Here is a 12,866-nt window from a genome sequence, read left to right on the forward strand (position 1 = left end):
CCTGCATGCAGTTTTTATTTGTTTTTCCTATTGAAGTGGAATTTTCTACAGAATTTTGCCAGGAACAGCCCTTTTGTTGCTGTGGGTTCTTTTATGTGCGCTAAGTGCATGCTGCACATGGGACCTCGGTTTATTGTCTCATCTGAATGACTAGTGTTCAGACCACCACTCAAGGTCTAGTGGAGGGAGAGAAAATATCAGCGGCTGAGCCGTGATTCGAACCAGCGCGTTCAGATTCTCACACTTCTAGGTGGACGAGTTACCTCTAGGCCATCACTCCACTATATGGCGTTGGTGTTGAACCTTCTTCCTCTACTCTTCTTTCACCGTGGTCAGTGTGTTCCAAAAATGCTTCAGCAAGGACTCGTTTACCCTGAAACAGTTTGTTATGTAAAACTTCTTGTTCTCAGTTTATTTTTCTATGTTTTATTCTTGATCATGAATTGATAAACAATGCAGATTGGTACATTTCTCTTTTGTTTTGAATTATTTTCTGTTGGTTTTCTATAGGTTCTTAAGTTTATTCATTTATGCTAATGATTTTAAATTAAATAAGCAACAGTGTTAACCCATTCTGATTTTAGTTATAATTTCAGTTTTGTACATCTGCATCACAGCTTTCATTCTTTACACATAACTTTAATGGTTTACTTCTAGTTCTATGTGTTCAATGAGGAAAAAACAACAACAAAACTTTTATGTATTTCTTTCATAATATAATCAGATAAAGCAGTTTATTGATAATAAAAGTATGAAATAGTGATTTTTGATACTGTTTGTATTGCAGCATGTCATGCGCAATCATGCACGCTGATTTAAAAAAAAATCTATCATGCATGCTGATATTTTTTATGGAAAGGTGAATGCAAAACTTTACAATTCCATACATGGACATCTAGCCAAATTTTGTAAAAAGAAAATAAGTTTGTAACACTTCACGGTAAATTTATATAATAAATCATAGTACATTAATTGTTGACCACAAAATCACTCACCTGTAGATAGGGGTACCCAGCAGACAGTTTTTAAGTTGACAGTGTAGTAAGTGTGCTGGTGTTGCCTCTCCTTCTGATCGCATGACTTGCCAGCAGTGATCTCAGAATTATTCATCAGTGTACAGGCAGGCATATCAAGTAGCAGCATGTCTTTCTGGGCTGAAAAAAGAGTTGAACAATTGGTAATACTAGTAGTATTTACAGTTGATACTACTCTATATATATTGACCCCAGGACAACACACACACACACACACACACACACACCCAAAGTGACATAGTAGTAGTAAGCCTCCTTCGGTCATGGCTGACCATGGATAGAGTATACCCGACCTAATGTCTAATTGGGCTGTCTGCTTAGACCAAGCAGCGTCGCCTGTGACTGAAGAGACCGATGCGAGAGACAGTCTCTATCGCAGCTGTCTCATGTGAAAGCTGATGCTGGTCTGTTGGCTGCCGTCCCTTTTCTGCGAGCTCGCTTTTCTGCTGCAGCAGCTGACAAACAGCAATCCGTAGCTGATTCTTGAGAGTGCTTCTCCATCTGTTGCGGTCATCTGCAAGGTCCTCCCAGGACTCAGTGTTGATCTCAAGTGCCTTCATGTCACGTTTGCAAACGTCTTTGTATCTCAGCTGTGGGCAGCCGATGCTTCTCTGCCCTGTGGCGAGCTCTCCATAAAGGATGTCTTTTGGGATGTGACCATCTTCCATGCAGCGAACGTGGCCCAGCCAGCACAGCCGACGCTGTCTCAGCATGGTATACATGGTCGGGAGGCCAGCACGAGTCAGGACTTCAGTGTTTGTCACCTTGTCTTGCCAGGAGATGCCGAGTATGCACCGTAGGCTTCTCAGGTGGAAGGTATTGAGCCTTTTCTCCTGATGAGCATGTGTGGTCCACGCCTCACTGCCATACAGCAAGGTGCTGAGGATGCAGGCATTGTATACAGCCATCCTTGTCTTCATGGTCAGCTTGGGATTTGTCCACACTCTTTGTGTGAGGCGGGCTAGCGTTGTGGCTGCCTTCCCAATCTTCTTGTCAATCTCGGTGTAAAGGGAGAGGTTGTCGGTGATGGTGGACCCAAGGTAAGTGAATTGATGGATGGCTTCAAGCTCGTAGTCATCAATGGTGATGGCTGGTGGAGATGGCGTGTCTTGGCCTAGGACATTTGTCTTCTTGAGACTGATGGTCAGACCGAAATCTTTGCAAGCCTGGAGAAGCGGTTCATTAGTGACTGCAAGTCCCGCTGGGTGTGGGTCACAACTGCAGCATCGTCAGTAAAGAGCATGTCTCTGATGAGGGCTCCGCGGACTTTTGTCCTTGCTCTGAGGCGAGTGAGATTAAAGAGCCTGCCATCTGATCTGGTCCGTAGGTAGGTCCCTTCTTGCGCTGTGCTGAACGCATGTCTCAGGAGAAGAGCAAAGAAAATTCCAAATAGGGTGGGGGCGAGGACACAGCCTTGTTTGACACCGCTGCGTACGTCGAAGGGCTTGGAGAGGTTACCATTGAACTGCACCGTCCTTTCATGTTGGAGTGGAAGGACTCGGATCAAGCTGTGCAGTTTGGGGGGTAGCCGATCTTTCGAAGAGCCCTGAAAAGGCTGTCTCGGCTAACTAGGTCAAAGGCCTTGGTGAGGCCAATGAATGCGACATACAGGTGCATCCTCTGCTCTCTGCACTTCTCCTGGATTTGGAGAAGGGAGAAGATCATGTCTACCGTGGATCCCTCTGCTCGGAAACCGCACTGTGATTCCGGGTAAAAACGCGTTCGGCCAGTTTCTGCAGGCGAATTAGGAGGACCCGAGCGTAGACTTTGCCTACAATGCTGAGAAGTGAGATGCCTCTGTAGTTGTTGCAGTCACTCCTTTCACGCTTTTTTTTTTGTAGAGGGTGATAATCTTGGCGTCCCTCATGTCCTGCGGTACAGCTCCCTCATTCCAGCTTTGACAGAGGACTGTGTGCAGAGGATGCAGAAGAGTAGTCTTGCAGTGTTTAATGAGGTCTGGGGGAATTCCGTCACTGCCAGGTGCCTTGCCTGATGTCAGGCTGTTAATGGCCTTGCTGAGTTCGTCCTCAGTTGGCTCTGCGTCAAGTTCTTCCATGACCAGCATGCACTTGATGGCATCGAGGGCTGAGTTGGATACCATGTTTTTTGTGGAGTAGAGGTCGGAGTAGTATTCTGCCCATCTCTCCATCTGCTGGCCAGGATCATTGATTACTTCCCCAGTGGAGGATTTGAGGGGGGCAGTCTTGCTCTGTGTTGGTCCCAGTGCCTTCTTGATACCATCATACATCCCTGGGATGTTGCCTCTTTCAGCAGCATTCTGTATCTCTTCGCTGAGCTCTGTCCAGTACTCATTTGCACATCGCCTGGCATTATACTGAACCTTACTCCTGGCGGCCCTGAGGATTTGCAGGTTCTTCTCACTGGGTGACCGTTTGTACTCAGTGAGTGCAGCATGCTTGGCCTCAATACCGGGAGTCATCTCTGATGATCTGGCCTCAAACCAGTCGTGGGACTTCGTGGTTTTCTTCCCAAACGTGGCCATAGCAATGCAGTGCATGGTGTTTCGTAGCGTTTCCCATCTTTCTGTGGCAGAGTCTCTGGGCTGTAATGCATCGAATTCTCTCTCAAAGGCCTCTGCGAACTGTTCTACAAGGTCTGGCTGAGACATCTTGATGACGTCAGTGTGAGAGTTCCCTTGTTTCTTTGAGCATTGGAACTTCTTTGGTTGCAGTCTGATCTTGCAGCATACCAGAGAGTGGTCCGTGTCGCAGTCTGCGCTGTGGTAAGAGCAAGTGTGGAGAAGGTTTTTGATGGCAGCTTGTCTTACTAGGATCAGATCCAGTTGGTGCCAATGTTTTGAGCGCAGGTGCCTCCAGGAGACTTTGTGTTGGGGCTTCGTCTTGAAGAAGGAGTTGGCGATGCACAGATCATGGCACGTACAAAACTCAAGTAGTCGCTGTCCATTCTCATTCATTTTCCCCACTCCAAAGGAACCGTGACAGGAGGGCCACAAATCGTTGTCCGCACCCACTCTGGCATTGAAGTCGCCCAGAAGAACAAGTTGTTCTGTCCTGGTGATGTTCCTTATGGTTGATGCGAGATTTTCATAGAACTCATCCTTGGCGTCTGGAGAGGCTGACAGTGTTGGAGCATATGTGCTGACGAGAGTGACATAGCCTTTGGAGGTGTTGAGGCAGAGAGTCAATAGTTGTTCTGAACCGCCGCTGCCTGGTTCGATCATGTTCAGCAGGCTGTTCCTGACTGCAAAGCCTACTCTGTACTCTCTTGGGGCATCAGAACTCTTTCCTTGCCAGAAGAAGGTGTAGTCCCTCTCCTTTAGTGTTCCTGCAGATCTTGGGAGAGCCCAGTCATCATTGTCCGGACATTTCAACAGGCCAGCTTCATTGTTGATCTGTTTCTTGAAGTTTTCTTTTTGCCTGGTGCGGAAATTAACGACCTGCTTGTCGGATATTCTCCTAATCTTCATACACCCATAGAAGAAGGCAGGTTGTGGCGGGACAGCACCTAACTGGCTGGGGGCTGCCCAGCTTGGGCGGGCGGTAGCTGTCCAGTGGGACGCGAGGGTCCCTCCTATCGTCAGAAGCAATCCCTGGCATCGGCTCTACGCCAGTTGAGCGCTAACTTATAACCAATAACTGTTGCTTCAAAGTAACATACACATAAAATATTCATTGAACTTGAAGTAAATTCTGTGAAAATGAAAACTGTTCATAATGTCAATCCCATGTACCTCCCCATGTTTGCATGTAAAGGATAAACTGTGAAGGGAACATGTTTGTGATGTGTGTGTGCATGTGTCACACAGTGTGTGTGTGTGCGTGTGTGTGTGTGTGTGTGTGTGTGTGTGTGATTATGTACCTCCCCTGTTTACATGTAATGGATAAACTATGAAGGGAACATGTTTGTAATGTGTGTGTGTGCATGTGTCACACAGTCTGTGTATGTGTGTGTGTGACTCCGTGTGTGTGTGTGTGTGACTCCATGTGTGTGTGTGTGTGTGTGTGTGTGTGTGTGTGTGTGACTCCATGTGTGTGTGTGTGTGATTATATTTTCATAACAAACTTTGTTAATTTACTCAGCTTCACTTTTTTTTTTATTGCACGTCAAACAGCAAATTTCTGTACCAGTGTTTTGACAATAAATCAGTCTTGAGTCAGTCATTATCAGTTGATTATACTATTATCATCACATTACAATCTTTGTCATGAATGTGGTATCTTAAATGCTTACCTTCAGACACTTCAGCTATATCCGTTCTCCCAGTCACTTTGACAGTATTTTCCTCATGTGAATTGTGAGAATCACACTTCTTTCACTTCAGTGTTGCATGTCAGTTTCACTCGTTTCCATGTCAGTCACACCACTGATGGCACCTGCCACATGTCGGCACTTAAGGCAAAGGCTTTAAATTCTAGCCTTTCAGTACATAGTGCAAATGTTGATTCATCATCTATATCAGTATAATTATTGTTGCTGTTCAAAAGTGGTGATTCTGCATCATCTGCTCTCGAATTCATCATCTCCATGTTCACTGAGATCAGTTTCTTGATCATCAACCTCGTTGGAATGGTCAGTTCCATCAATGAAGTTCTTGGTTAGAAACTCACAAATGTGGTCTTCATAACTTAATGACAAAATGTTTGCATCTCAAGTGTATCTTGTTAGGAAATTGCTGTCTGTGTTGTCGCATGTTTTTGCTCAGTTCAGCCATGTTTAGATGAAGCCAGGCGCTGAATGGTTGATTTCGTCATGTGATCTCTCTCTGCAAATGAAAGAGGTGATTTTCTTTCCCAGTAACACATTGTTTATGTAGAATCCTTATTTTGAAAGTGACAATAGGCTAGTAGTTTAAAACTTAACCAATAGTTTGAAAGCACGAAACTGCCCTCTAAATTCATGTATAATTTGACTGGTCTATTCAAAGAGATTAGGGAGGGCGAGCCTGTCAAAGCTGACAGATTTTGTAAGTCATAGGTGATCAGAATGATGGGTTAGGTATTTTAGACACACATTTGAGGTAAAAGAAGACACAGTTACACCTAAATACTTCAACATGAGATAGAAGAAAGCCTAAAATTTACTATGAAGTCAGAATCTGAAAATCAGCACCCTGACCCCCATCCACCTAAAATCACCACTCGCAGCAAAGTTGGTCAGGTGCAAAGCGACTTATTTTGTGCTGGAGGGTCACATATCAGTTCTGGTAAGACCATCCCTAACCCCTAACAACCCTGTCACATGAAGCCATCGCATCTCATGTTTTTGTATTTATGATTCTGGTTGACTGGCATAGAGACACCAAACTCAAGTTGACTGAAGGCAAGAGAGACACAAAATGAGGCAGAAAGAGATACCAGAGAACAGTTTAAGCATGAAAATGGTGTTATTGTGTTGTGCAGCAATATGAATCTGCAATTAAGACCTATAAATCTGGCAAGCCAGTGGACTTTGAGGAGCTACCCACACCTCCAGGTCTGTTGAATCAGTGGATGTTCTCATGACAATCTGACATCATGGAACTTGACACTGAGTTTTTGTCTCTCTCTCTCTCTCTCCTTTCCTTCTGCTTGTCTTTCTTTGTCTGTGATGTCAGATTTCTTCTTAGATCATTTTTGACTCACATATTTAAGCAAAGCAAATCTATGTAATCTCATTCCTCTAAATTGTGTGTAAAATTCAATTTGTACTTACCACTCTTTTTGTTCACAAAAAAATCATAATATAACACCTTGAGATTCTTATCCAAATATTTATTAACAGAGGTTTGAAGGGGAACCATTCAATAGTTTATCATGGCTTTGGTTTGGTCTACCTACCTCTTACTTAACAAATTTCTAAGTTTCATTTTTTCAGTTCATTTTTTAGAGCAAACACAAGAAAAGAAAAAGACAGCGGACAGGTCGTCAGAATAATGCTTACAGCAGGAGCAAGGTAAGTCTTAAATACACACATATGAGCCACATACACCCCCTACACTGAGCCCACCATCACAAGGCCAGAAACTAATAAGTTTGTCTACCTTGGCAGCACACTGTCCAAGTTGGCCACTGTAGACAAAGAAGTCACCTGATGCATCACCCACACTAGCAGCTTTGGCAGACTCCAAACAGATGTGTGGACCCATCGAGGACTTAGCCTCAAAACTAAGCTAAAGGTCTATTCTGCCCTCACTGCTGTGCATCTCTGAGATCTGGACTGTATACTCTCGGCACACTTAACAACTCAGCTCGTTCCATCTGTGTTGGCTTCTTCACATCAGCTGGCAGGATCACATACCATACACAGAGTTCCATCAGAAATCTGGGATGGAAGGCATTCATGCTCCACTGGTGAGGTCTCAGCTCTGATGGACTGGACATGTCAGCATGACCAACAAGTGACTCCCCAAAAGACTGTTCTACAGAGAGTTTTGTGCAGGAAAGTTTGCTCATGGGGCCAGAGGAATCACTACAAAGACTCCCTTAAGACCTCCCTCAAGCGCTGTGGCATTGACCCAAACACACTGGAAGCTCTAGCCTCTGATCACTCAGCATGGTGCAGCTAGGTCCAGTCTGGCGTTGACACTTGGGAGGATCAGAGGATCAGCAACGCCATTCTCGAATGCCAGCAGTGCCTACACCTAGACAGCACCAGCTATATCCCTGTCCACACATTGGACTTAACAGCCATTTGCAGACCCAGCCAGAGTGAAGCTCATGTTTATCTTCACTTTGGAAGGAGAAACAATATGAGCCACAATGCTGGCAGCAGGGCAGAGTCACATATACAAGGTAGAATAAAGCACGGGTATATTTCCTTCTGCTAACAAGTAATGCAGAAAAAAGAATATTCACAAGTAATGTCCAACAAACATTTGACATGGATATCATTTTCTATGGAATGCAAATTGTTTTTATTACATGAATTGTTTACATTTTTTCTGTTTTTTACTTATTGTTCAGGTCCTGAGAATTTTCCATGTTTGGGGTCATATTTTTTTAATTTGCATTTATTAACAAAATGTTTGGCGTACAATAGTTGTGAAATGTCAGTTAAGAGATCTATCAAACAGTGCAGACTTGTATTTACAACGAATTGTTCAAATGGCAAGTGTGCAGCATTGAAGATTCTTTATTCTGTGAAGGTATTCAACCATACTATGACATCTCAACACTAGATAGAAGTGTGCCAAATTGTTGCAATAAATGGTTGGATAAAGTTGGTGGAAATATTATATGGGATAAAAGTATTTTTTTAGGATTCACAGTATTCAAGATATTATACTAAAATGGTTCCAGATGTGTCTAATTCATCAGATCATTTAAAACCAATATGATTCTAAAGGAAATGGGTGTTGCACAAAATAGCAATTGTGACTTTTTTCTTTAATTAAAGGAAAGCATTGAATATATATTTTTTACTTGTAGTCACTAAACATTTTGGGAACGAAGTTGGAGAGTTACTCAAGTCAGTATCACATGCATCAACATTATTTTAACACAAAAAAATGTATACTGTTGAGTGTGGATCAAAATGTGAAGACTGATTCAATGGTTCGCTTAATTATTCCCATTGGTGAAATATTCATTTACAAGTGTAAATTTGATAAATGCTTGCCAACCTAATCTTTTGAAAATGATCTTACTTTAAGATATAATTTAGAGGAATATAATGCCAAAGTAAACTGCACACTGCATGATTTCAAAACAAGGTGGTCGCCATATTTCCGATAAAATGTGAAACTCAGGTTTAAACCTGGTAGAATACATATTCCCATGTCACAGAAAGCTACACATTTATGCAGCTTTGATATGTATGTTCAGTTCGTTATTCACAGTGATTATCTGCCAGTTCATTTGTTGCAATTGTGCACACCTCAATTATTTTGTTGTTGTATTGACATTTGGTGTGGGCCATTTGAAAACCAGGTGAAATCCTTTTCATGATGTACGCTCTCCAGCACATGAGCTGTTTTTTGTGTCTCTTGTGTAATATTTGCAGACATTTGATCTGTTGTTGTTTTTTTAGGTATGTATGTGTATATTTTTATGTATGTATCTAGGTATCTATGTGTATATTTTTATGTATGTATCTAGGTATCTATGTGTATATTTTTATGTATGTATCTAAGTACCTATTTGTATCATCAGTATTTGTACCTTCAGAAGAAAAGTAAATGTATGTCTGTTGTCATATAAACAAATGAAAATTTTGTATAAAAATGTTTTTGAAAAAGGTTGATTACAAAACAACAATAATTTTAATTACACATACTTAACCGTGACCCAACTAGTGCAGACTCCGGCAGGGGTCTGACATTCCTGTCCTGTGCAAACTACTATCCGCCTATGCGGAGAAAATGAGAGAACTACGGCCGATAACCTCCCGGAAGTAGGTAACGTCCCCTTTGTCCCCCTGGCTAGCACCCTCTTTTTCCGGCAGCCATCTCGACACCTGTTCCTGTGCACTTCATACGGCTAAGTTTTTCGCATTTTCTATCTGTCTATCGATTCTTTGGCGTTTCTGTTTTGTGTCCAATTATGTCTTCAAACAGGTCGCACAATATAATTATGTAGCTCGATTGGGAGATCGGGCTAAAATTAAGGCGCGATCGCAGTCGATTCGCGATCAGTCTGGGCCCTCTACCTCTGGCTCTCTCAGCAACGCCAACCCCACACCACCTCCACTTTCTCCGCTACCTCCGGTCGACTCCAGACCCCCACTACCCACTACTCCTCCTCCGGCGACTTCTACAGGTTTGTTAGCCAATGCACAGGTCAGTGGTACCATTCATAATTGCATTTTCGATCCGCGATCGGACTCGTCGGGATCCGCGATTTCTCGGCTCTGCCAGTCGGCAGTACCCGAGTCGACCTCCTCTATCCCTTTCCCCATGCCCACAGTCTCAACAAGGGATTACAGCACAAACCCTTTGGGGAAACAACACAATACACTTGCTCTGGATCCGCACGCTAGTCTGGGCCCTATGTGTGATGCGTCCATGGTGGCGGCTGTGACATCGGATCACGAGACCCCCACGCGGCATGCCTCGACCGTCTCGGATCCTTTGGTGACCGAGGCGTGTAGGGATGCCCTCCCCATGTGCAGGGAGGAAGGTGGACCACTAGGGGACACGCTTGCCCATACGCATGCACCCCTCCCCTTGTCACGATTTTCCAGTCCAAGGGAGGCAACTCCTGCTTTGGTTCCCTCATCGGTGACCGCCGCAGTTACTTCCCTTGCACCAGCACTGCCCCTTGCCTCCAGTGCAGGCGCGTGCACGGTTCCAGCAAGCCATGCAGTGATGCCCACATCTGCCATTTCACCGGCTGCTGCTGTTTTCCAGCCACAAACGGTCTCTCAGCAAGCTGCTCCACCAAACAACCAGCAGATCATTATCAGCTTGCTGCAGCAATTATGCTCCACTGTCCTTCCTGGTGCCACACCTGCTCCTGCTTCTGGTCCTTCTTCTAATGCAGCACATCTCCTTCCACCACCCCCTGCCACCTACCAACAGCTCCCCTCCACTTCAGCAGGGCACACTCAGAGCACCCAGGGCAGCCACACTGACCACGTGCTCAGCACACAGCCAGAACCATCACCCTATGCCACCAAAGAGACACTTTCTGATGGTGACACAGACACAGAGGAACCACCTTTGGAAGAAAACCAGTTGGTTTCCCTACAGGAAGCACTAGCACACCTAGCTTCCTACACTCCAGACAGGGTGGAGACAATTCATGCACCGGGCACGCTATGGAAATTATGGGTATGCACAGATCCCCCCATGGCCCTCACTATGCCCTTTCACAGTCGCCCATGGTACTTGACATCCTGCATAATACACTGGCACGCATCAGGGGCCAACCCATCAGCGAGGTCCCCTCTGATTCTGTCCCCAATTTTCCAGCAGCAATGGGTCGAGGGAAATTCTTAAAAACCCAGCCCAGACCCACTTCAGAACCCCCACTGTTAGCTCTGGGTCCTATCCCGCAAAGGCCCCTGCCTCTTTCTCAGGAAGACCTACTACTCCTCCCACACAACTCACAGGGCAATCGCACAGTCACATCAACCGACAGATTCCTGATGGACCTGGAAGAAGCTGCCAGGTTATCCCTTGAATCAGCTGCAGCCATAGACAATTTCCTGGCGGGCCTGGCCACAGCACTGATGGAAACACCAGCTGATCCACCAGCCGGCCTTGACATCTCGGTCTTCTCTCCCTTCGTACAGCAGATCGCCCAGCTCCTTATGCGCTCTGCCAATATCCAAGCACAGGCCTACATGAACGTGATTTCGGCCAGGAGGGACGCTGTGCTCGACCGCTCTCCATTCGTGCGTTCTCTGCCAGAACATGCTTCCCTCAGAGCGCTTCCTCCCACTGACGGTTCCCTTTTTGGCCAGGGATTCCCCACTGCGGCCATAAAACGCCGCGCAGACTTGGGTAGGGACCTTGCCCTTGGCGCAGGCCCTCTCCGCACTCCAGCACACCCACGGCACACTCAACGGCATCAGCCCTACACCTTCAGGCATAGCAACATTACCTCCTTCGGACCGCGCCCTGCGCCAGTCCACACCATCAAACGCCAGAGCACAACCCAGGGGCCAGCCCAGGCCGTACAGGCGCCAGCCGCACACACTCCACCCTCCACGCAGGCCAGCAGCCAGCTCCACACCGGCCCACCCCCAATGACTTGCCCCCGCCCTTCACCCGCCACTCGTGCACCAGCAGCCAGCAGGAAGCCTATCCAGGCACATGCCAGCGTGGCTGTCTCTTCCAGCATGCGAGTGGGTCCTCCAGGTGATAGGGTCGGGGTTCCGCCTGCCTTGGCTCTCCTCCAAGGCACCTCTCACTCTCTCTCCTCCTCCCTTTCCCCCCCACAGGGCGACGCAGCCTGCTCAGCCCTGTGGGACGAAATACTCTCTCTTCTCCACAAAGAGGCCATAGAAGAAGCTCCCCCTCTCTCTCCGGGCTTCTTCGGCCGCATTTTCGTCGTTCCCAAAACAAATCTTTCCGCATGGAATCGCCTGCGTCAATCAGGGACTCCATCAGACAAGGCGACTGGGCAGTCTCCATAGACCTCACAGACGCTTACTTCCATATCCTCGTTCACCCCAGGGATCGCAAGTGGCAAGTCCTTCCAGTTCAGAGCCCTTCCATTTGGCCTTGCTCCAGCCCCGTGGGTCTTCACCAGGGTGGTCAGAGAACTATGTTTAGCCCTTAGGAGCAAGGGCATACGCCTGAGGGTCTACCTAGACGACTGGTTGATCCTTGCAGAGAGCAAGGCCCTCTGCCAGCATCACCTCAACCTCATCAGGAACCAGTGCCAAGCACTGGGCTTTCTGATGAACACAGAAAAATCGGAGCTGGAGCCCTCTCAACAGTTCGAATTCCTGGGTATGGCGATCGATTCTGTATCATTGACCATACGTCCGGCCATGCCTTACCTCCACAGGCTACACAGCCTCCTTTCTCATCTATCACAGGCAGCCTCGGCATCGGCCAGGGAACTTGCCTCTCTGCTGGGCTTCATGGAGTCCCTTGCTGCACTTGTCCCCTTGGGCAGACTACACAAACGTCCATTTCAGCGTCACTTCCAGGACAGGTGGTCCCAGTCTTCTCAGACATGGGACACCCGCATCCCTCTAGGCACATGGTTCTTACAGTCGACCCAGCGCTGGATGGACATGCAATGGCTCAACGCCGGGGTTCCCATCTCGAACCCAACTCCGGATGCAGAACTGTACACAGATGCCTCCAACATGGGCTGGGGTGCTCACATGGAGAAACACACAGCGTCGGGGACTTGGTCCCCACATCAGCAGTCATGGCACATCAACAAACTGGAACTGGAGGCGGTCTTCCTTGCC

General features: G+C 46.5%; 1 protein-coding gene across 9 annotated transcripts in view; it reads left to right on the forward strand.

Annotated features, from left to right (window-relative positions):
* LOC143295370 (coiled-coil and C2 domain-containing protein 1-like) overlaps positions 1 to 12,866 on the forward strand; it is a 286,204-nt gene that overhangs the window by 116,972 nt on the left and 156,366 nt on the right. For all 9 annotated transcript variants that reach the window (XR_013057010.1, XM_076607032.1, XM_076607028.1 and 6 more), the window contains one exon: positions 6,416 to 6,488. Coding sequence is in view for 8 of the 9 variants with exons in the window: in XM_076607032.1 (XP_076463147.1) it covers positions 6,416 to 6,488 (73 nt within the window). In the remaining variant the exon portion in view is untranslated. The remainder of the gene's footprint in view (positions 1 to 6,415; positions 6,489 to 12,866) is intronic.

The sequence above is a fragment of the Babylonia areolata genome, chromosome 20 (genome assembly GCF_041734735.1).
Source record: "Babylonia areolata isolate BAREFJ2019XMU chromosome 20, ASM4173473v1, whole genome shotgun sequence".
Lineage (NCBI taxonomy): Eukaryota > Metazoa > Mollusca > Gastropoda > Neogastropoda > Buccinidae > Babylonia > Babylonia areolata.